Source organism: Labrus bergylta, chromosome 8 (genome assembly GCF_963930695.1).
Source record: "Labrus bergylta chromosome 8, fLabBer1.1, whole genome shotgun sequence".
NCBI classification, from domain to species: domain Eukaryota; kingdom Metazoa; phylum Chordata; class Actinopteri; order Labriformes; family Labridae; genus Labrus; species Labrus bergylta.
Window position 1 is genome coordinate 9,849,755 of NC_089202.1, and position 24,149 is coordinate 9,873,903.

Genomic DNA, 24,149 nt, shown 5'->3' on the forward strand with positions numbered 1-24,149 from the left:
CTGAGCTAAAGGGAACTTTTCTGAGAGCGGTTCAGTTTGGCTTCTGCATGACTGTAGCATATGTGCATCTTGAGACTATGTCAGGAGTTTATCAGTCTTCTGTTTCTTTTTGTTTATATTTGATAATACTGTCTGACACACAACACCATTTGTGCATCCCCTTTGTGTGTTGTTCATTTAGTGCAGACCAGATTGGTTTTATTGCCCAGTATGTCCCACAACACCAAGTGCCTTCATTTCCACTTCAAGTCTCTCCTATAGACTTGAACGCCTATAGAAATGATTTTTCTGCTGTTTTACATAAAATACTCATGCACTGACATTAAATACCTTCACTTGAATAGGTGGGTGCATTGTGAAGCATTGATATAAACTTGTGCGCCTTTAATTCAACGAAAAAGTATTAATGTACACTGTGCAGAACTTTATTTGAAACATACATGCATTTATAAAAGAAACCTACAACTTTTATTTTGTGATAAATGTGTTATATTTTGTTACACTCTAGCCTATTTTTATACATGTGCATATATACTGCTTTCTTTTTTGAATGCTCTTTTTTTCCCCCTTTGTCTTTCTACAATTGACCATATAATTGAAAAATTGAAAAACATTTAGACAGCAGAAGAAGCCCACTTGCTACTTTTTAATAGATGTATCTGAGAAGGTGGGAAATCAAGAAGGTGTAGATTCATGTTATGTATGAGATCATTTAAATACTGGAACAGAACTGACTTTATGCCAGTTGACAATCACATTTTATTTTTATAATTTAAGGAATCATTTAAATACACGTTCAACTACAAAATAAACCTAATACATAATATACATTTATTATAGAGTTATTTTAAAGAGTTATTATATTGAAGTCATTTTTTTAAATCACTGATTTGATACGAGAGAGAAAAGGACAAATAGCAATCACTGTAAATGCATTTTTTATTTATTGATGTTTTCATTATTATATAAATTTTAGTAAAACTGTGTAGTTAAAAAAGCTATTTCATGGAAACAATCACAAAAGCAGGGGCGAGCTTTTCCACTCTGAGTTTACAGAGAAAACTTTCTCTGCTGTTCTGATAATGTTGTGGACAGAGGAGTAGACGCCTCTGCAGGCTATAAATTGGAGCGTGTGAGCCACGGGAACTCCTGCAATCCAGACAAAACAGCATTATGTTACTATTAGTTATATTATACCGTGTGCATATTATGTTCTCAATTGAATGAAAAATAGACTTTTTAAAGTGAGTCCTTCATAATAGAGCTGAGCACCATGGAGACGGGCTTCAATACAACCTTGAAACACATCTGCTGAGGGTTGCGAGGATACATTCAACATAAACACAGAGGGTCATGCTTTCTAATTATGGGGGCTTTGAAATAGAAAGGTCAGGTTGGTGTGAGGTGGAGGGATTGTGAGAGGAATACAACAGTTCTGCAATGCACCTGGACTCTATGGAAAACTGTTCAGTAAGGCATGTCAGTCATGTCGCTCTATAAGTATGAGCTGAGAGTCAAGTAAACACTGAGATGTTTGTTTGCTCTGCACATATCATGAGCTCAAATGTTGTTGCATTAATCAGGCTTTGTTTGACTGCTGCAACTGTCAATGTCACTTAAGTAATTGTCCATCTTTATTCTGTTCTGCTTCCTTGCAGAAACAAGGTGAAAATGAATCAGAGGCTGAAACAGCCTTAGGTCATAAATTCTGTGATGTGTTTGAAGGGCTCCTATCATGCCTGCAGGAGCCCCAGGGGGATGAAATGTAGGATAGAACGAGACTCAAAATCATTTTGACCAATGACAAGTTCTTGATCCTTCAGTTCTAAGTGCAATTCAGCAAAAAGTGTGGATGACTTGTGACTTGGACAGCCTCAGGAAATCTATATTTCACCTGTTCCCACCTAAAACTTGTCAAATCTATGAGTGCTCATAAGTCAGAACATTTTTCCTCAGCAATTAATTGAGCTAATGGTTTCTTTTCATCAATCTACATTATTCTTCTTCTGATCACATGGCCGACAGAAAACCAAATTTATCATTGCGAGGGCATATTACTTTTTTTTCTAAAGTTACCTTGGCTAAATTCTTCAATGTATTTGAAGTCATCAAAAAAATTACAAAATCCTTGACAAAATGATTTTTGCTTGTGTACAGCAGAGAAACATGTGTCCTTCTTTGTAGCAATCTGCAAATATTATGCATTTATAGACAAAAGAAAAACCACAATAGTTGATTTAAATCACTTTGATTTGTGCTCATGTGAAGTGGTCGTACTGTAAATGTAAAGTAAATGAAGTGAAGAGGGGGATGAAGAGTAAATGAAGAGTCACCAGAGGGTAACTATGACTTTTACCATGTATAGTGCTGACATGTGACAGTTACCTGCTGTTTTCTGTCTGAGGACGGGTCGATGAGCACATTTAGAAGACTTGGTTTCTCCCAGTCATTGAGGCTGATCTGTAATGCACTGCGCAGCTCCTCCACCGTCCTCACCAGGAAGCCTCGTCCTCCAAACGCTGTCATGACCTCATCATAGCGTGCCTCAGGTAGGAGGGTCACAGGGGGGGCTCTGATAAGCAACATGATGATTGGGGATCATTTTCATTACATCACAATTGATATGTTTAGTGGATTGTGATAATTCTCCTGATAATACGCGACTCACATAGACGTCAGATCTCCCATTTTGGCCATTTCTTTCCACGTCTCAGGATCCACTCCGCTGTAAATTCCGTTATTATTGACCACAATGATGATCACAGGTAAATTGTACCTGTTACAGAAGAAACAAAGAAAGTGTGTTATGTAGAGGCAGTGGAGAAATGTAGTGATTATGTTGAATAAAAAAGGAAGAAAATGAACACACCTGCACATGGTTTCTACCTCCATGCCAGAGAAGCCAAAAGCACTGTCCCCCTCCACACAGACGATCCTTTGGCCTTTATTCTCGCTCCTCTCCACAGCAGCTGCTGCTATAGCAAAACCAAGACCTACGCCCATCGTCCCGAATGTACCTGCATCCAACCTGCACATCACCAGGATAGACCATCATCAGTCTACTGGAATTTACAAATTCTTAAACTTACTGCCGTGAATAGCATGTTTTACTTAAACTGGATATTTGCTGTTTTGTTTTTTATAAATAAAATTCTCCTCAACTTGTGAGAAGGTTCACATTGTCCTGAACATTTTTACCTATCCATCAGACATGGAGGCAGTATGAGGAAGTGGGGCTTTCAGAAGGGTGCAAAAATATCTGAAGCACCTTTTTTAATCTGCAGGTGTAGATTTTGATAAAACTTTACACCTTTACATGAAAGCATTGTTGTCTTCACAGGAAAAGGCATCATTGTCTTTAACTAGAGATGCCTAAATTTAGCTCTCAGCTTTTTTAAATATATCTGCTGGTCATTTAAACAAGTGCTTCTTTCCATTTATCCAGGTTGTCTTTTTTTATATCATTTTTTAAAGTTATATGTCTTTTGCATTTTCTTTTAATTTACAATTCTCATGCTTTATTCTGCCTTAGGCTGTTTGCATTATAAGTATAAGATGTCTGAGTCATTTATCAGTATAAGGGTACTGCTAATGTGGTTGGCCCTTAAAAAAATCCCTTAAATTGTATTAATTGAAGTTGTAAACTTGGTTTGAAACTCAAGTGTTGATTTCACCTGGATACCCTAAAGGATCACTTTTTTACTCAAATTTCTGGACACGTGCTCCTTTCTAATATCGCTAATTCACAATATTCATTTTTGTTTAAAGTTGTTTTTGTAAACCAAAAAATGAAATGGGAGCAGACATCAAAAATAACTGAGAAGTCCTTTAAAAAGCTGCTTGAGTGAGGCTGCCTTGCCTGTGTCGAGGTAGGTAATTGTTTATCATGGTGCGTCCTATGTCCATGGTGTTTGCCCCCTCGCTGACAATGATACAGTCATGTGGCAGCAGCTGGGACACATGATGAAACACTGTGTAGTAGTTCATGGGCACTGATGACTGAAGAGCCAGCGCCTGTTGATGGAGAAGGCATAACTTGTGTGTGAAACACTCTTAAAGAAACCATATACATTAACATATCACACCTCAGTCTCAACCCACCTTTGATATTTTGGCATTAGCAGTGACTTTGTCCTTCAGTGTGCTCCACCACTCTGTACCAGAGGAGTATTTCCAGCCATCTTTATGGACACACTCCAAAAGCTTAAAAAAAGTATTCAAGACATGTTTAATCTCACTGCTTCTAGTAAATCTTAGACTCACATTTTTACTGATGAAAACAGACCATATAGAAGAAGATAAATCAAAAGTGAAGTAAGTGTGCAGTTACCTGAGTGACGATAGCGTTGATGTCTCCCAGGAGAGCGACAGCAGGCCTCACATTGTTCCCCATCTCCTCAGCACAAAGGTCAACCTGCATACAGAGGACTACTGTGTTATAGAATTGAATAATAGTAAGGCACAGTGCAGAGGACATGTCCCAAAGAAAAAGCTCTAAAGTGACAAAATGTAAAGTATATTCACAACCATGCCTGATTACAAAGTAAAGAGAAAATAAGCTTTGTACCTAGTTATTTACAAACCTGGATTATCTTTACATCAGGGTCAAATCTGGGTGGAAGACCAAAATGAAGGATCCAGTTCAGCCTGGCTCCAAGCAAAAGTACAACATCAGCCTGGAGGAGAGCTCTGTGGAACAGAATCAGCAGAGAAGCAAGGGTGAGTGAAGACAAATGGAGAAAAGAGTAATATACATCTAATACTGTGGTGGATTGTGTTTATTCAAAAATGTTATGATTGATTTGTGCAGGTTTTTTCCAGCCTGAAGTGTTATCAGGTATTTACACAGATAATTAGATAACAGATAAAAAATACAACATGTAGAGAGATGAAAAGTGTGACTGACCTGGAGCGAGCAGCAGCCACACAGTTAGGGTGATCATCAGGTAGGACACCTTTCCCCATAGGAGTGGGCAGAAATGGGAGGCCGCTCATTTCTACAAACTCCCTCAGAGCAACTTCAGCTCGACCATACGCTGCACCTGATGGCAACAAATAACTCATATAATAAGACATAAATACTTCAAATAATGAAAGAAAAGTAGGGTTTCCAGCTTGTTCAATCGCACAATTTGAGAGTCTTTGAAAATTGTTTCCTTTAATCTTACCTTTGCCGACGATGATTAACGGTCTTTTAGATTGTTTCAGGACTGTGATGGCTTCAGTGATAGCAGAGTGGTCGGCCAAACTCACCGGAGGAGACGGACAGCAGGACACAACCCTGCAAAAAGAAACACACTTTTTTTGATTGTCTTCACACCTGGAGGAACACAAATGAGACGGACGTCAAGTTGCATAAATGATGTCAAACCTGACGTTGCTCCTGTCCACTTTAGCATTGACCATGTCCCCTGCAATATCCACATAGCAAGCACCCGGACGTCCATACATACTTGTGCGGACTGCCTATAAACAAACAAACAAACAAACAAACAAACAAACAAACACAATTAAACTTAATATACATGTTTGATGACATCTCATGACTATATATAATACATTTTTAAATCAGCTAAAAGAAAACAAAGTATCCAAAATCCAGATTATCATCATAACATCTGATATATTACCTTCTCAACCACTGAAGGGATTGCCTCCAGGCTGCTGGGTCTAGCAGAGAACTTGCTGTAAAGGCGACATGCTTCCACCTAGAAACAAATGAAAACTGTGAAAAAAATTTATCACCGATAGATGCACAAAAAAACTACACAGTGAAGTATGCTTTACCTGAGGAAACTCCTGAAAAGCTCCTGCTGTTTCCTGGTTTTGATCTGAGGACCCTCCAATGACAACCACAGGCCTGTAAAATCACCAACATGCACTTTACAGACCATATGACCAGAGCCAAAAGGAGCCATGTTAGAACTGTACAAGAATACACTGCTGTATACAAGCAGTAGTCTTTTTTTGGATTTGTACCAGCAGTTTATGTTAGCGTTGGCCATTCCACCTAGAGCATGAATGAGTCCAGGTCCAGACACCACCAGACAGGCACCTGGTCTGGATACAAAAGACAACAGGAGACATTAAACATGTAAGATATCACACCAGCTGCTCATATCATTATTTCAGGTAGTGTCTCACCTGCCAGTGAGGTACCCAACAGCTGATGCTGCATAGCATGCCTGTTGAGTGCAAAATGTGCCATTAGAGCAAGACTTCATGATGTTGTAAAGTATTATAAGTCCAGGTGAACAGCAGTGAAATTAGATATCATTAAGGGTTTGTTTACCGCCTGTTCGTTACGCATCCCCACATATTTGATCCCTGCAGCCTGAGCAGCCATGGCCACTTCAATGACAGGAACACCAACTATTCCAAACATGAACTCCACTTTCTGCAACAAAGGAACATTTTCTCAATCCCTTTAAATAAAAAGTGTAATGGCACTTCACTGCTGGGCGCATAACAAAGTTGAACCATGGCTGCGTAGCGATTGAACTTTGACACACTTCAAGCAGCCCACACAAGGTTGTATGCCACCATTATGCAAACACACATGGCTTATTTGAAATGTTTTAGGTCAACTTTAAAAGTTTTTGTGAATGGTCTTACCTGAGACTTCAGAGACTCCGCAATGAGCTGAGCTCCCGTTACTTCGTCCATGACTGTGGAGAGGATAAGTTTTTATACACAACTTTGTTACACTTCTTTCACCTACAGAGCAACAAGTAAGGCCACGCTGTCATAAACTGTCACTGTTGTAAAAAAAAAAAAAATAACTAAGCTCGACGAGGTTATTTGTTTACTACCATCCTTTGCCCCCGAGCAGCCCTGCTTCCATCACTTCCGTATTGCCAGCCAATCACAGGAGCCACAACGAGTGACCTCACAAAAGGAGCATTGCACATCTTCTTTGTTGACCATAGATGAGGCTTCATGAGCACATGTTCTTTACACAGGTTAAAAACTAAGATACAAATATTTTAAAGTTTTAGGTTTTCTGTGCGATTTTGACCTTAAATCTGACCCACCACTGCATGATTTCATACATGCACTAACAAGTCGAAATATTTAGTTTATATTTGTTTATAAATTATTCCAAAAAATAAGGCTATTTGAAATACTCTCACTCATGAACCTGTTTTTTTTTTCTTATCATTTCCATTGTGGAAGAGGACTGATAAGTGCATCACAATACAATGTAATAACTAGTGGACAGTGTAGTAGCAACATACGCAGACTGATCATGAAAGGACACCTCACACTTTTGGCTTCATAAATCTCACTCTCCCATTTCTGCTTCTGACAGCGTTGTGATAATTTTACAGTAGTGACTGGGCCAGGGCTGCACCTACAACAAAGAATTTACAAGACACATGTGTAAGAGATCGATTCAAAGTAAAATCAGAAAAGAGATTTCAAATAAAAACCATTTGAGAGCCGCTAAAAGAAATATACAGATCATGATAGTCGACTCATTTGTAGGAGGGATTGAGCTGTACATTGTTATATCTGTTTCATGGGCTTTAATTTGACTTGTTTGATTAGAAAAGGTGTTAGCACATTTTTAAGCACTGCTCTTTTCACAAAAGTAGAGTCAGTATCAAGTGAGTCAGTTTGCAGGGGTAAGAATCCTGAATCTGAGGCAACTTCATAAAATTAAACCACTTTTGTGCTTTCCTACTTTGACATGTTTAGCAAATGTCTTTCCTGCTTTAAACATGTCTTGTATTTCACAGAACTGAAGACAAATATCCATAAAAAGACTCATGTTCAATATTAAATAACTCATTTCTTTATTACTCATAAAATATACAGCAATCTCAGTACTGAAAGAACTCACTGGAGCTTTGAATTCACAGTCATAATTTCTATATACATGCTAGTTTCATCCCTCAAGAAAAAACAACGAAAAGAAACAAAAAATCGTTTCCGTTCTAATGAAGCTAGCAAGTGTATTTTTTTGTTTTTACATATTTCCAGTTAAAATGAATATCAAACAGACAGATAATGGGAATATTTGAGTCCAGGTAGGATCAAGTGGTTTCTTTTCTTTTTAAGTTAAAGCAAGCAAAACCTGTCAACAAACATCGGCTAATGTTAGAGCAAAAAATATCATTCAAACAGAAGAAAATCAAACGCTGTCATGTCATTGGTTTACAGTGTTTCTCCTCACAAAGCTGAGCCTATACCTCAGTACTGGATCAGTGCTTCTTAGAAATCATTCATTACTTACCTAGTGTGCGTCACTTTCAGAGCTGCCTCTACAAACCCATTTCTCAGTAACTAATGAAGGCACAAAATGAACACATAAATAGGAACCAAAAGTACACAAATAATTTATTTTTGAAGGACTAAACCGAAATGGACAGATTAATTTACAAAGTTAAGGTTGATCAACTTAAAAATTTACCTGGTGCAAATATCAAATGTTTTTTTAAACCACCCAGGCCAATAAATCTGTTTTTTTAGGGAAGAAGTTTAAGACATGAACATGGGTTTAATAAAATTTTGATCTCAAAAAATAAATGATTTTTTTGCACTGTACAGACTTAAAGTTCATTCTGACAGATGTATGTGCGATTTCAACCTTGCCTGACTCAAGAAATTTCAATAATGAAAACCAGCTTTTGCCCCCTCTTGCTTATTGATAAACCCCCCAAAACAAATCTCATTTACACCTTTAAAACTGGGTTAAAATGCATCCACATCTTTTGGTCCCTGTCAGTTTAGCTCTCTGTGAAGTGCTACCACCCCTCTCCAGCATGTTATTGCTGCACAAAAGTCGCTGTCTGCCCAACAAGTATAATTTCAAGCTCTCATGGAGTCAGTGTTGGTAAAGCAGCAGTTACTGAGTTCCAGTATTGGCTGAAAGACACCTGGTGCTGGATGAGGTTGGGATGAGTGTGGGCCAGCCTGCTGCACCTCCTCCCTCTCTTGCTCTCTGATGGCGGGGGGTCTCTTAAGGCTCCTGTGGGGGCTTTCCTCATCCATTACCCCTCCAAAGTTGGCGGTGGGTAACATTTAAGACACAGTGTGTGTGTTTATGCTTCTATCGCTCCCTTTTGTCTCTCAGTATGTCTCCGAATCAGAGTCATTGAGCTCCTCGTCCTTGTAGAAGCCGTCGTTGTGGCCTATGTTGTTAAAGCTGCAGTAGGAGCTGTGCTCGTCGCGCAGCACGGGCAGGCTGTCGAAGGTGACGCTCTTGGAGGGGCTGGTGGTGAAGTGGTTAATGGCACTGAAGGGGATGGTAGGTGCCGGCGTGCAAGGTGACACAGGCATCATGGTGGCCAAAATGAGGGCGAGGCAGTCTGCAACATCTTTGTTTGGGGCACAGGCCAAGGCGGGTGTGTAACCTGAAACAATCACAGAGCCACAGTTACATACTCATAAAAGAGATAAAGAGTTGTTTAGTTTCTATTTAATAAATCAGCACTTGTAAAACTGCTTACAGAAAAAAGCAATATCGCAGCTCATTAGGGCTACTACTAACATAAGAAATGATTCTGCTAATACATTTCTTGTTTTAATGATCAACCATTTGGTCCATTAAATGTTAATAGTAAGAACACTTCTCAATGACTGACAACATTTCCCAAGCATTCAAAAGTCCAAAGACAACCTACCATTACATCCTGAATACAACTTGCACCGATATACAGTATAAGACACAGTCTGTTTTTTGGGAGTCTCCCAGAGGGAAAAAGGTTTAAACTGTCTTCCTTCATGACAATTCCTATTGAGTTCAGCAAAGTCCGCAATTGCCATCGGGAGATTGCAAGCCTGCTAGCTACTGCTAGGGTGGTTGAGCTCTCAGCCTACGGTGATGTTGACAGTTGAAAGGTACAGACCCCACAGCCTGCCACTGATTCATCTCGAGTCGCTCTAACCACCTCTGCTTCATCACTTGCTATCTTTACCTGAGGAGTCTTTTTTAATCAAATCAGTACTCCACAAGGTTTATTTGTTAAACAGTATACCACAGTTTTCTTTGATTACATGATTATGACCTACTGAGGGAGAAAAGCAGCTAAAAAGTGGCACCACCAGCCGGGTTTGTTTTCTACAGTACGTTAAGTGGCCATATCCCAAATAAACATTATCCATACCATAAGGAAAACATTTCAAAATGTTAAAAAAGCAGCAAAACTTGCCAGATTATGTTAACCTAAAAACAGCGCGATAGAAATTTCAAAGGGCAATTTCACATAATTTAACCCATTATTTGTGATCATGATGTGTCCATGAGAAGGCATGTTTAGGTGACACTGCACTGTAAGAGCCCCACATTTAGAAAAGATGATAGTAAACAGTAGCAGAAAATAAACATCTGAAACTTACCGTTTTCATCGACTGCAAGTACACTGGCTCCCTTTGCAAGCAGCTCTTGCACCACCACAGTTAAACCGTTTCTTGCAGCCACATGTAGAGGCCTTAAGACAAGGATAAATACACAGTTGACTGACATTCTGTATCCCTATAAGAATAATTTGAATCCCCACAGTAATCCCCCAACACTGCCACTGCATCCCAACACACATAAATCACAAGACAAGTCATCAAATTAAAATAAGTGATACATACGTCTGTAAGGCGGCATTAGTGGCGTTTATGAGGTTTCTGTCTGCAATCTTCTCCAATATCAACAAGGCACTGGTTTCATGTCCCTGTAGAAAACATGTTCAGTATGAGGAATATAAAAAAATATATATGATAGCTTATGTTCTTTGCGCCTTTAATAGAAGTGTTCAAAGTATTTCAACAAGTTGTAGGATCATGTTGTGTCTTTGCTGCTGCTAAATGAAAGAACAGTGCCACCATGTGGTAGTACAAACCTTACTGCAGGCGAGATGAAGTGCAGTGTTCTTCACAGCATCCTGCAGAGTGAGATCTGCTTTCGCACTGCTCACTAGCAGTTCTAAAAGTAAGAGTGAGAAAGTGAACAGCGGAAAAAGCATGGAAGAGAGTATAAAACAAGACGGATTGTTAGATCCCGTAGTGAAACATCCCCATCTGTAAATAGGAGAACATTCTCACCAACAGCATTTGTTTGGCCGTTTTCAGCAGCCATCATGAGTGGGGTCTTCCCCGCAGTATCCACACTGTTGACCTGAGAGTTGTGGCTCAGCAGCAGCTGGAGACACTCTACATGGTCAGTGAAAGCTGCTGCATGTAGTGGGGTCCTGTAGAATTACATCAGAAAATTGCATTTGAATCAAATATGGTCCTATTACAAGAAGTAACATTTTAATTCTGATTATTCATTTGCCTGACTGAAGCTGCAACTGCTGGTGCACTTGTCTTTGCCGCGTGTGTTTACCTGTTTTTACTGTCTTTGGCATTGACAATGGCGGGGCCCAGAGTGTCTATCAGCATCTCAGCAGCACCTTCGTTGTCATGGATCCTAAAGAAGAGACGAGGACATGACTCATTCTTCTGTTAAAGCTTATGTCCTCACATACATACAAACAGGAGATAGCTTATATCTTACACAGCACAGTGGAGGGGGGTGAAAGCATTGCCTTCGGCCTTGTGAAAAACCTCTTGTTCCAGCAAAACCTCCACACACGTATCGTGACCTGCAGAGAAGAGAGCGTAATCTACAATTAGGGTTCTCTAAAATACTGATTATGAATAAAATGTTTTGAAATGCATCCTACAGGTGCATTGAAAAGTTGCAGGACAAAATTACATAAAGATCAAGCATGAAACTAACAAAATGTTATCCATGCTTTTCTTAAATCTATACTTGCTGAAGTGATATTTTAATTTTGCCTGTGCTTCAGAGCATACATTACTGAAATCAGATGTTCATTTCATTACTTATTGTATTGCTATTTAGGAGTTCTTCACTCTCTCATCTCTGTACCATTGTAGCAGGCCCAGTGTAATGGGGTGTAGCCTTGGTTGTCTGTTAAGACAGGGAGTGTTTCCACAGATTGGGCAGCATGCAGCAGGCCTCCCAGTACCCCAATGTGTCCACATGCTGATGCCAGGTGGATAGGCGTGCCCCCTTTACAGTCTCGCACCAGGAAATTGGCGCTGTGCTGTAGCAAGGCCTCCACACATTCTTCATGGCCAGTCACCGCCTGCAGCCAGAAAACAGAGGTTAGTGTTGACCCTGCCGAGTGATCATGCATTTCAAATGAGTTAGTGAGACCTGATCAATGTGTTGGCTCAAAGAAAAACAGACAGGACCACATAAAGTATCAGGTGTAGTTGTCTTATATTCTTTACTTAGAATATGCTTAGCAACATCTCAAACAAAACAACCTCAATAAAACGTTTAAATGTGAAGGCTAAAAAAACACGAGTCAAACAATCAAGATCAGAGTATAGGTATGAGGACTATCCCACAGTACATATACATCACATAAGAAGGGATTTAAGATCATCTTACTCCTCTATGTAGGGCTGTCCTGCCCCACTTATCTTTGGCTTCTACATTCGCTCCCTTATTTAACAGAGAATACACACAGTCTGTGTGTCCACTCAGGACTGACAGCATCAGAGGGGTTCTGAAAAACAAAAACAAAAACAAAAATCATACAAAGCACAACAGTAAAACAACAGCCTCGAATCTTAAGAGGAAATGGTAAAAAAAATAAAAAAAATACACAAATTGTACTGACTGTCCATTCCCATCTTGAATGTCGACTGCACTTTGAAGATCAGCATTTCCAATAAGCAAACGCAAACATTCTGAATGACCATTAGTAGCTGCAAGGAAAGAATAAAACAAACTATTAGCAGGTATATAAATGACAACACAACTATTTTTAATGCACTTTTAGAAAGGTTTACAAAGTGCATTACAGTAATTAAAATAAGATACCCACAGTTCAACAGGTCATATGAAAGCAGAATTGTCCATACCTGCAGCATGGATGGGGGTTCGCTTCAGAGTGAAGTCTTTGACCAGGATTGAGGCTCCCTGGTTGATTAGGACATCTACACATTCCACATGGCCCTTGAAGGCAGCCAGGTCTAGAGGTGTGCGGCCCTGGTTGTTTCTAACATCCAGATCCAGCAGGGACTGCACCAGAACCTCCATAGCATGGTGGTGACCATGGTATGCCTGAATTAATAATTAACCATGAATATGTCATCATAAAAAACAGACATAGAGGATAATAAACATGACAGGACAAGGACACTAATCATTACTTACAGCAAGGTGCAGGGGGCTGACAGGGGCTCTGACATCAGAGTCATTCAGGATGTCTGTCCCTGAGGTTTCCATTAACTGAAAGAACAAATATACTGGTTTTAAAGTCATTCAGACATAATTAATTGTTTAGCCGTAAAGCTGTACAGGTTGGGTGGATGCTTGTAACCCAATTTCTTTTTTTACAGTTGCCTTCTCTTCTCAAATAAAGAAAGACAAGGAATAAAAGTACAAATTGGCTCACCACATCTAGAGGTGTTTCACTTGCGATCTGTAAGGAAGAGAGGGAGGGGTGCATAGAAGACTGTTATTATACAGAAACAAAGAGCAAATGCATGAAATGAGGTGTGATCTCTAGGATGAGGTTCTCACCAGCTCCAGACAGAGGCGATGTCCGTACGCAGAGGCGTAGTGCACAGCATTGTAGCCCTGATTGTCCCGGATCCCTGGATTTGCATCATTACGCAGTAAATATTCCAGGCACCTGCAGACACGACAAAGAGGTTGTAGTCAAGGAAACAACATCATCTTTAATGCTTAAATTGTTACTCAGAATAACCTATAATGCAACTCAAACATATCCTGCCTCCAACACAGCAACCACCTCCTTAAGGGCCTGTGTCCAAAGACAGCAATTCTTGAACTGGCAACGCCCGTTTTCAATAATAAAACAATGTAGTTCAGCTTTTACAGCGTTCATCTGAGCATGAAGACGTCCTTGACGTCAGTGGGTTTTTTTTGTCGCTGCACTCACAGCGCTCTCTCCGGTGAAAGTAGTTTAACTTTCAGAACAGCCACACCAACCAATCAAAATCTAGAAGGGGCAGAACTTCTGATGTCAGCTTTGTCAACAACAATGGCGATTTGTCTCGTGGAGGGTCCAATTCCAGGTCTAGAACTGCTGCCAATACCAAGACAGCACTCCTTTACATTGTTTTCTTGGTGATATTTGCTTGAATTAAAGTATTAAGTACAAGGAGCTGGGAAGCAGAAGTTAACTAGCGTTACCTAGCAACAATGAGCGCTGGTAAGAAGCCCTCTGAACCGTAGGTTGAGGGTGCTGCCAGCACAAAAAGTGCTGTCTGTTGACACAGGCTCTAAAAGAAACTTATTTTTTTGTAAATTATGACTTACTTTCCATCGGTGTCAGAGGCAGCGGCGTAGTGGAGAGGAGTGCAGCCCCTCTCATCTAGGTCGTTGACACTGGCCCCTGAGCCAACCAGAGCAAACAGGCACTGGTAGTTACAGTTGGCAGCTGCATAGTGCAGAGGGGTCCTGGAAAAGCAAACACAGCTCAGTTCCTTGTTCAAACTTCACCAGGAAACTAGGAGAGCACAAACTCTTGATCCAAATCTACACAGAAAAGCTGCAAACCTGCCAAAGCTGTCCTTTCTATTGAAGTCTGCTCCCGTGTTGAGGAGAAGATTGAGACATTCCAGATTTCTGAGGGGTTAGGAAGATTTATGTAAGAGGACGAAGTGGTACATATAAAAGGTATTCTTCAACAACAAAACTCTTCAGTTGTCTTTACTCACCCTCCAGCAGCTGCAGCATGTAAACAAGTCCTTCCAAAGTCATCCGGAGTATCAATATCAAATCCTGCATCAGAGTAAAGGATTATGAAATTACATCTGCAGCCAGTCAAGGATTTTAAGTTATTAAAAAGCAATATTCAAAACGTAAGATTAGTGGCATTTTCTACTATGGTTAGTTGAGTTAGTGCTAGTGTAAGTCACCAAGAAACATGAATATAGAGTGGCTCACCAGAGGACAAGAGTTTTCGGCAGCAGTCAGAGAATCCGCTGAGAGCAGCCAAATGTAGTGGAAACATACCATGAACCCCTCGTCTGAAAAAGACACAATCTCATGTTGATTTTTCCATCATAACCCAAACATTATGGAGCTAAACCAGGACATAACATAATTATTTGTATAGGTAATGCAATATGGGTGAGCTTTAAAGAATAAAGCTGGAACAGTTGTTGAGAAAGGATGGTCAGGCTGACTCACTTGGCTGTGTCAGCTCTGTTAGTGATGAGGGTGTTGATGAGCAGCTCATGTCCATATCGAGCCGCGATGTGCAGTGGTGTATTTCCGTTTTTATCTTCACAGTCTATCTCAGCACCTTCAGGAGGGGGAAAAAAAAGAAGCAAACTAAGTAAGCACTTAGCTGGTGTTACACTGACCAGCAGTTTTGGTTTTACAGTCCAGTGTGACAATTTCTTTCAGCTCACCATTCTCAATAATTGCTTGAGACCTCGAAAACCGCCCGTGGATTGCAGTCATGTGGAGGGGAGTCTTACCATCTTTACTCTGGAGTGAAACAAATGACATAGTGGTAACACAACAAAGGTCAGAAAAGACCGTGAGAAGTATAAAAACTGAAAATCAACCAACTCTTGGAAGAAAAAAAAAAGAAAAAAGGCACAGATAGGTGTACAGGAATAGATGCATAGATATAAACAGAAGCAATAAAGTCACTCACCTTGATGTTGACATCCGCCCCGTTACACAACAGCAGCTCCAGACACAGGGCCCCATGGCGTGAGGCGGCAGTAAAATGCAGAGGTGCAAAGCCCTTCTCGTTCACCTGGTTGACGTTGGCGCCACATTCAATGAACTCGTTCACAACCACATCCTGCCCGTTGTAGCAGGCCACATGTAGGGGTGTGTTTCCATAAGCATTGGGCTCGTTTATCTAGACAGCAAGATAAACAAAGAGCAACCATGTAGCCAATTAAATAACGAGTGTAATACTGTCACTCTTTTTTTTTTTTTTACATGTTATTAGATTTCTCTTCTCTCTTTATCTAGCAGAGTCTATAGTTTGGGGGTGGAACTTACATCCACCCCCAAATCCAGGAGGTATTTGACAACACTGATCATCCCACTGGATGCTGCTGCATGTAGGGGGGTGTAGGATTTTTTATCTTTGCAGGCCACCTCTGCTCCATGAGATGCCAGCAGCTTCACTACTTCTATATGCCCTGGACAGGAAAAAAAGAAAAGAAGGTATGTCAACAAAGCATCAACTGTTTCATTTTGGAAATCAGAGCATGAGTATTCTTTTAACTTTATTTAATTTTATTTTGATGACTTTAAGAAAAGCCCTTATGGGACCACAGGAGAAAATACAATCCTAACGCTAGATAGAAAAAGAATAGTGTGGTTGATTTATTACCCATGTAGGCGGCCCAGTGGATTGCACGGCGGTCCCTCTTGTCAAAGGCGTTAATGTTAGCTCCTCTGGAGAGCAAGAGCCTCACCATCTATAAGCAGCAACAGCGGGAAAGGGAGCAATCAGGAACTATGTAATTTTACTAATTCTGCTGCCTCATGATCAGCAAGGCAACTTCTTTAACATTGTCTGATACGTTTTGTTTAACTACTTGATACAAAGGCTAGCACAATGCTTCTACTTTAAATCACTAACAGGCAAACAGATCATTCTGTTTTCTTTCATTCTCTAGGATTAAATGAGCCTCCACAAGGTGAGACATTCTTTTCTTAATCATCTTAGCATATGTGGGTTGTCTTGAAAAACCTTTCAACCAAACACATACCAGTACAAAACTTTAGGAAAACTAAATTTTACCCATATACTGCCTCTGCGCAGGCTGTTTATCAGATAAACTCAGGCTTTAACTGCATCTAGTCACCTCAGGATTTGTTGTGTGTTTTCTGGAATATTGCTGCTTTGCTAAAAGGCTGTTTGAACAGCACTTGTGCACATAATATGCCCTTAATTATACAAGACATTTTCATCTTTAAGATAACTGATTTGCATGTGCGTATGTGATTTCAATGATGCATTCACATGCAAACATGCTTAGACAAGCAGTGTCTGTGCACCTGGCATGGAGGAAAGTGTGACAGTGTTTGTCAGAATCAGAGTGGAAATAAATAAGCTGTCTTTGAACATGGTATTTTAAAAACAAGCTATGAAAGGTTAATTAGACAACAGTTAGTCTGTTCGTTGAGTTGTAGTTATAGCTCCTCTTACTTTGGGGCTTTGTGCTGATGTCCAGATCAACAAGTTGATCGTTATCATGCTATAAAACTTCCCTAAACACGGTCATAACAGAAATTCAGCTCAGTTACTCGTCTAAATGGAATGTAAGAATAGACAACAGGATGTGAATGTAAAGCCACCTGTGTAATAATACATGATTTGATGGTGTAATAATAGACGAGGTTATGGCCCTGCACAGCTGTTAACAGAAGGTAGCCAGCAGAACTGTGTGGGGATGTTCATTGTTTCACCTCACACTTTTCAAACGTGCAAAACATAGCCATTGTTTTGTTGTTCTCTATTTCAGAGTTACATGTTACAATGCACATTGTGTTGACACATTAGACAAGCATTATAACACTTCCTTTCAGTGAGAGGAAAAGATCCTGAGCATATACAGCCAGAGAAACATACTGGACGTGAGCCTGAAGTGAATGTATGCTAGTAAAAATGTTATGCATGTGTTACATGCTCTATAAAGTGAAAACTAACTCTTTCTCTGCCAATATGAGCAGCACTCAAGTGTTTTATTTTTAATGCACAACAAAAGGACTGACTGTACAGCCAGATATCTGGTACAGCTTCTTTAACTCAATTCCTTTTTTCACAGTTACGGCCAATTCTATCCATTAAGCAACATCTATATCAGCACTTAGCGAGTTAAAGCACTTAATCGAGTGCAGCTGAATCATAGAAAAAATGTAAGGCTTAACATTACCTCTAGATGACCGCTGAAGGCTGCGTGGTGCAGCGCGGTCCGGCCAGCTCTATCTGACACATTCACATTGCTGAGCAGTGGGACGAGGGCTTCAGCGCAGCGGACCGCCTTATTTGCAGCGGCGATGTGAAGCGGAGTCTGCCAGTTCTTGTCTCGAGCATTTACGTCTGCAGAGTGTTTCAGCAACACCTGGACAGCATCCTAAAAGAAAGTCATCAAATGTGGTTTTTAATCCAACACAACAGAGCAAAACAAGAGTGTGCTAACCAAGAGTGTATGGAGGGACTTACACATACCTCACTGCAGGAGGCCACAGCGCGGTGCAGAGGAGTGAGCCACTTGTTATCTTTGGCATTTACTCTGGCACCTAACAAGTCAGGAGACAAGAGTTATCATACAGTGTAAGGTCATACAGCTACATGACACCTTGTGTAACATTTCAACAACATGACTAAAGCCTTTTTGACAGCCATCAGGAAACGTTTTGTAATATTTCCATCTGCTTAAGCATAAGCAAAGAGCGCACTGTAAAGGGTGCAACTCAAGGTATTTCCCCATATTGAATGCAGATGAACTATCTGGCCACGTAGCATAACAACATTCTGAGTGTCAAATTTGAAAAATGTCATTGTGATTTCACAACAGGTTAACATCTGCTATCATTCACCATTACCATCAGTTGTGACCTCTGTGGTAACTATGGAGAATACAAGTGATCATGTTTTTGGAGGATTTTTTAAAACATTTGACTGAATGTGAATGCATGAAAACCCAATCCACCCTAATGCCTTTGTCCATGAACAATCTCTCAACATTTGTTTATGTTTTACTTAAAACAGCTTCTGTCCATAAACCATGTTGTGAAAAACGTACCTGAAAGAATCAGCAGCTCTATAACTTCTGCATCTCCCAGATAGGCAGCAGCATGTAATGGGGTTCGCTTCTCATTGTCCTTCAACAAAGGAACAAAAAGACAATGCTCGGACTAAATGAAAAATAACAATTACGTACTGATCCTGTTGATATTCTTTTCTTATAGAGGTTCATATGGACCTTTGGGATTCAAAAGACGTTTGCTTGTTAACAATTGTTTATAATAGTAGTGCTGGGAAGGAGAAATGGGTTACATACAAATTCAGTTATCCTGAAAATGTTCCAGTGAAAGGCAAGAGAGTAAAAAAAAAGAAAGAAAATCACACAGACACAAAAAAAATAACTTGTTTTGAAAGAAACACCGCCTAAAGCAGTAATGGTAAGGAATGCAATAAAATAAGCAGATCCAGATCATGCAGTGGGAACTGTTAAAAGTTGTGCTTCCCGTTCTTAGAAACTAGTTACTGAAAGAGTTACAAGAGGCCTTTCAAGGAGAGATAAACATTACAAGTTTTAAATTCCGCATGGCTGGGAAGTCTATTTAAAATATAGCCGTTATAAGAGGAGTCAGATGAGGAGATTCTGTTGGGATTTACCTGTGCGTTCACGTCCTCTTTTTTGAATATGAGGGAGCGTACTTCATCTGGGTCCACATTGAAAATAGCTTTCAGCAATGCTGGCTGAAAAAGAAAGAGACAAAATGAGCTGAATTTGAAGGCTTTTTGCAGACACTATATCAGACTCTCAGAAATACACTTCACATTTCATACAAGGCCAATAAAGCGAAAAAACCTTGTTAGCCAGAAATGAAATGCCAAACACATTAGCTCTTCAGACCTTGGAGACCTTGAGTCTTGGTGAGACTTCGTGATCCTCAGCCTCTAGCACCACAATACACACGCGACTCATTTGCTTAGAGATTACACAATCATGTTAACCGTGCAAAAAAAAAAAAACAATTTCACAAAAAAGTGTTTAAAGTCCAAAACATGAAAAACATGGACAGACACATATAGATATGTCAGTTATAAAAAAAAAGAAGAAAAAAGTCAAACACCCGGCTGGCTCAGACATTAACATAGACATTTAACAAGATGATGACTCCAGGAATCAGAAGGATGACGGAGGCAGGCTGTCCGGACTGATACGGATAAGTGCTGAGCAGCCATCTTCTAATTCTGCTCTGTGTGTACAGTCTGTCAGTAAGTGTAACCATATCCATCTGATGGAAGAGAGAATAACAATAGTCCAACATGGTGCTCCAATGAGCTGTCCATCTTCACTTTCTCCAGAAATGTTTTGAACTTTAGTATGACCCTCTTCCTGTGACTGTCTACATCTCCAAAGAAGACAGAGATGAAAAAAAAGGGGGGAGAGGGAATTTGGGAAATATCCACACAGCTGATCTGGTCACCATATCCAGCAGGACAGCAAAACTGATTAAAGTGGAAATAGGTTATCAAATATAATCTGAGGAAAGAAAGACATTTCTTGAAGTTCTTTGTGAAGTCTAGCTCTTTCGGGTTATACAATTCTTACCCAGACCTTTCAAAAAGTCGCTGACTGGCCCCACCCTTGTTGGGGGGGCGGGTTCTTAGAGACAGTACTCTATGAGACTGGGCTGTGCTATACAAGGAAATAATATATTTTATTATGTGTTTGCTTTGTAAGAAACCAAAGACACGAGTTACAGTCTTTTAGAGATATGTAACAGAATATTTACATATGTGCCAGTAGAAGATGTTACTCACTGTGACACAGTTGCAGTTATTTGCATCTCTACCTGTAAGAAAAGGCTTTACAACACTTTCCATGCTTCTGAATAGTGAATTGGATCTGAGGACATAATGTTCCACAACAGCAGAGGGAATCTTTGCCAACATCTAAAAAGGAAAAGTGTCAAGGTGTCAAAGACAACCTCAATGAAACCCTTCAGCAATAATTTCTACTTTTGACCATCATAACAGCAAACATAAATCACTCAACGAAGGAGACAAATCAACAACTGGTTCAACAGAGCCCACCAAGTAGACAGCTTATATAGACGTTCATCGGTTTGTTTAACTTAATCTACATCACACTGTAAAATGTTGGAAGGGACGCTTTTAAGCATTACCCAGAGTTACATCAATATGACTTTATCAAAGTGTTTTGGAAACAGTGTTAAAAAATCAATGGCTCCATCAGCAGTCAATATTGTGTGGTTAAGAGTGCAAATGAATGAACCCCCATGTCAGTTAAATGCTGCTGCACTGCCTGATCTGATCCAGCGTTACACCGACACAGTCTTTGATCAGGCAGTTTTCCACTGCCTGTGGGAGGACGCTGGCATGGATGGGGAGAACAGTGAGGGCAGGGGGATCCCATCCAGAAGCTGTAACTGGTTACCCATGAAAGGCCCAGATGGAACATTCCAGTCTCCAACAAAAAAACTTAACTCTTTCCTGACTTTTGTCAAATTTACAACAACAACAACAAAAAAACCCAACATTAATGTGGGCTAACATCTGCAAAAACCCACAGTTCAAAGTTTGTTTGATCCACAAGTAAAAGCTGTGAAATTTAACAGCACTGGGTGTTGTGTGTGTCAGGCGAGCTGTTGTTAAGCAATGGCATTATGTTTGAACAATCATAACATCCGAATGAGCAATGGGCACCCATGCATCCAAAACAAAAGGTACAATGAAGATGAGACTTAGACTCAGCAGGTTTAACAACAAGCTGCTGAAGTGTTTGTTTGGTTGGTAAGAATAGAGAGAGAAATACTATACAGGCCTCAATGTGGGTTTTTACTTTACTGTCCATATATTATTGTAAAATAATTTCCATGTGTTGGATTTCTTCCCGCCTAAAGTCAGAGTGATGTTACATTCTATTTGTTTATCTATATTAAAAAGGAAATAATCTTCAGAAAAGGTAAAGGGGTAATTACGGATTTGAAGTGTCTAAAAATGTAAATTCTGGTTGGCGTTTTTTGTTTCGGATTTTGAAAATTTGAAAAAAATCAGAGAATCGAAAAAGACCAAGTACTTTGAGTTTTTCTGTTGTATCTTTCATCACTACACTGATTTACACAAGTCTTCATCCCCTATTTAACCAGCCAGACTGCTCAAAAAGATAATAAGCTAATGTTCAGCCATGTAGCAAGGTATACAAAATATTTACTTGTGGCATAGTTTTAGCCATATCTTATAGAATAAGCTATGTCTGTAACTGGTCTTCCTGTAATCTTTCCACTATGTTTCTTTGGCTGTAAACCACACTGTTATCCAGTATCACAACACAAAACTCTTAAACCTATGGAAGTTGAGCATGGAGCCTAGCACTTTCACCTTAAGCTCACAGAATTAACTTGAACTGTATGCAATAAACATTGCGATAGCACGAAGCAACAGAGAAAGATTCTAATTGCTATTTCTTCCTTAACAAAAGTGGACATCTATTGTGAACAGGTTGTACAACAATCAAAATGCTATATGGTAAACAGTATTGCCTTTGAAGACCATTGAAACAAACAAGAGAAAAAAAAGCTACAGCCTGTACAAAATGTGAGCCACATGATGTGTTTAAGCAGACGGATGGGAGATTATAATAGGCAAAACAAATACTACAATTAGGGACCAAGTAGCTTACAGTGGCTTGTTTAGAACACAAGACAATCCTCTCATTCAGTGATTATAATGCCCATGAATATCTGCAGGGTGAAATAGTGGTTCGTGTTACTCGTATGAATTCAGAGTTACAGGCAGTCACTTGTGCTTCGTACACTGTTTTATTTTAAGTCAAAATGAAACGGAAGAACAAATCAGCATTTTGTTGTTTTCAATTCCCCAGTCCTCCATGACTGGTGTAGGAGATTTTAAATGCTTCTCTAGCTGCACGACTGTGTGCACCTCCTCTCCTCATACAAGCCAGCCTAGTTAATACCATCACCATGGAGACAGCTCTTTGGCAACTGAACCAGCTCACATGAGCTCAGGTACACGACCATTCAAACACACACACACACACACACACACACACACACACACACACACACACACACACACACACACACACACACACACACACACACACACACACACACACACAATGAAAGGCACATGCACATTCATGCACGGGTACAAGAATAGCAGCCATGCCCAAAACACATCCCTTAAATGATAACAGAATGCTATTTTCGTAATATCAAGTAGGTGGCAAGTGTCTACTAAAGTTAGAAGACATGTCTAATACTATCCCTTTGCCACCCACTTAATACATTTATATCTAAAGCAGTTTGCCTGCATGTATACTTTTTAATATTGTACTATTATACTGCACTTACAATTTGTCATACACTACGACTTACGAAAAAGCTAGTGACTTCCTAAATAGCTAAAGGTTTAATTATTAACAGTATTGTTTGCAGCATTGCTTGAAACACTACAGGCTCAAGATCGACGACAAAACTCCTCAATAAGCCTTTCTATATGTCACATTTAGACAATGAACATTAAGACAATCAGCATCCTGATCAACACACACAGCCTATGACGAATATACACATTGTAGTTTTGATACCACATGAAACATTTAGTTTGATGAATCTGTGCATGACAGCTTCGTGATGATGTGTTTACATGTTATCCAGTGTTCATTAAAGACCTGGAGATGTCACATATATGTCCCGTTGTCACAGTAACGACACCATCAACACCTTTTGTGTTACAGCAGTTATTTTCATATTACCAGACGCCTTAGAGAGAGCCCAATTGTTTAGTAGTATCAGTTTTGTTTTGTTTAGCCACAACATGCCAACAAGTCACTTCCCAACTCAGCTGCTAGTGGCATTTCATTGAGGCTCTGGCTAATTGCTGGGGATAAACACAGCATCATTAGCTGGGTACAACTCAAACACCGCTGGGACATGCGTCTTTATCAAAGTACAATGCGCATTTCTTTAACCAGAAACATGGCTGTATATGCGATTCAATCAACAGCACAGTGCCTCACCTTCACCTATGTGTTCGTACAGTTTAAATATAAACGTAGCCTCCTGTGAGACGCTTTCGTTTTCTGAGAATAGCAGGAGAAACTCGAGCTACATTCTGCCTGCGGATGTTGAAATCGGGGCAGCTAATGTTAGCTAACGGTGCCCAGCCAACACTGAAGTCTATTCCTTTTACTGAACGATCACTCACCTGGTCTCGAATTTTGAGAACCACCATATTTCTGGGCTTTTAATTGTTCTCATGCAGATTCATAAAGGGATATTTCTCTCCTTCCGAATAGCAGTGTTTGATCTTGGTAGCTCTCCCGCTGGTCTGCTGGAGGCCTTGCGTCACGCTAGCTTAGCTTCTAGCTTCCTAACCTGATGGCATGGACGCAGAGGA

At 40.0% G+C, this 24,149-nt stretch overlaps 2 protein-coding genes across 3 annotated transcripts; both read right to left on the reverse strand.

The window, feature by feature from the left end:
* Window positions 1–921: 921 nt before the first annotated feature.
* hacl1 (2-hydroxyacyl-CoA lyase 1) lies at window positions 922–6,839 on the reverse strand. Its single transcript, XM_020637328.3, has 17 exons — window positions 6,616–6,839; window positions 6,293–6,397; window positions 6,145–6,185; window positions 5,980–6,060; window positions 5,788–5,860; window positions 5,631–5,708; window positions 5,372–5,466; window positions 5,169–5,281; window positions 4,907–5,042; window positions 4,584–4,689; window positions 4,331–4,414; window positions 4,102–4,203; window positions 3,860–4,014; window positions 2,870–3,028; window positions 2,669–2,776; window positions 2,386–2,572; window positions 922–1,149 (listed from the first exon to the last, which is right to left on the reverse strand). Exons 1-17 carry the CDS (start codon window positions 6,664–6,666, stop codon window positions 1,117–1,119), a joined length of 1,707 nt encoding a protein of 568 aa, XP_020492984.1. The 5' UTR covers window positions 6,667–6,839; the 3' UTR covers window positions 922–1,116.
* A 936-nt stretch (window positions 6,840–7,775) lies between these two features.
* Window positions 7,776–24,149, reverse strand: ankrd28b (ankyrin repeat domain 28b). Of its 2 annotated transcripts, none has more exons than XM_020637369.3 (28): window positions 23,958–24,149; window positions 19,371–19,454; window positions 18,775–18,853; window positions 18,198–18,268; window positions 17,902–18,102; window positions 16,353–16,440; window positions 16,016–16,158; window positions 15,657–15,869; window positions 15,406–15,484; window positions 15,182–15,296; window positions 14,936–15,018; window positions 14,707–14,770; window positions 14,546–14,614; window positions 14,306–14,446; window positions 13,544–13,655; window positions 13,416–13,442; window positions 13,175–13,249; window positions 12,880–13,081; window positions 12,636–12,723; window positions 12,404–12,521; window positions 11,873–12,092; window positions 11,495–11,582; window positions 11,324–11,407; window positions 11,041–11,186; window positions 10,839–10,921; window positions 10,588–10,670; window positions 10,345–10,436; window positions 7,776–9,359 (listed from the first exon to the last, which is right to left on the reverse strand). In XM_020637369.3, exons 1-28 carry the CDS (start codon window positions 23,982–23,984, stop codon window positions 9,076–9,078), a joined length of 3,159 nt encoding a protein of 1,052 aa, XP_020493025.1. In that variant the 5' UTR covers window positions 23,985–24,149; the 3' UTR covers window positions 7,776–9,075. The 2 variants fall into 2 exon arrangements, with proteins under 2 accessions (XP_020493025.1, XP_020493024.1); XM_020637368.3 differs by having other exon boundaries at window positions 18,192–18,268.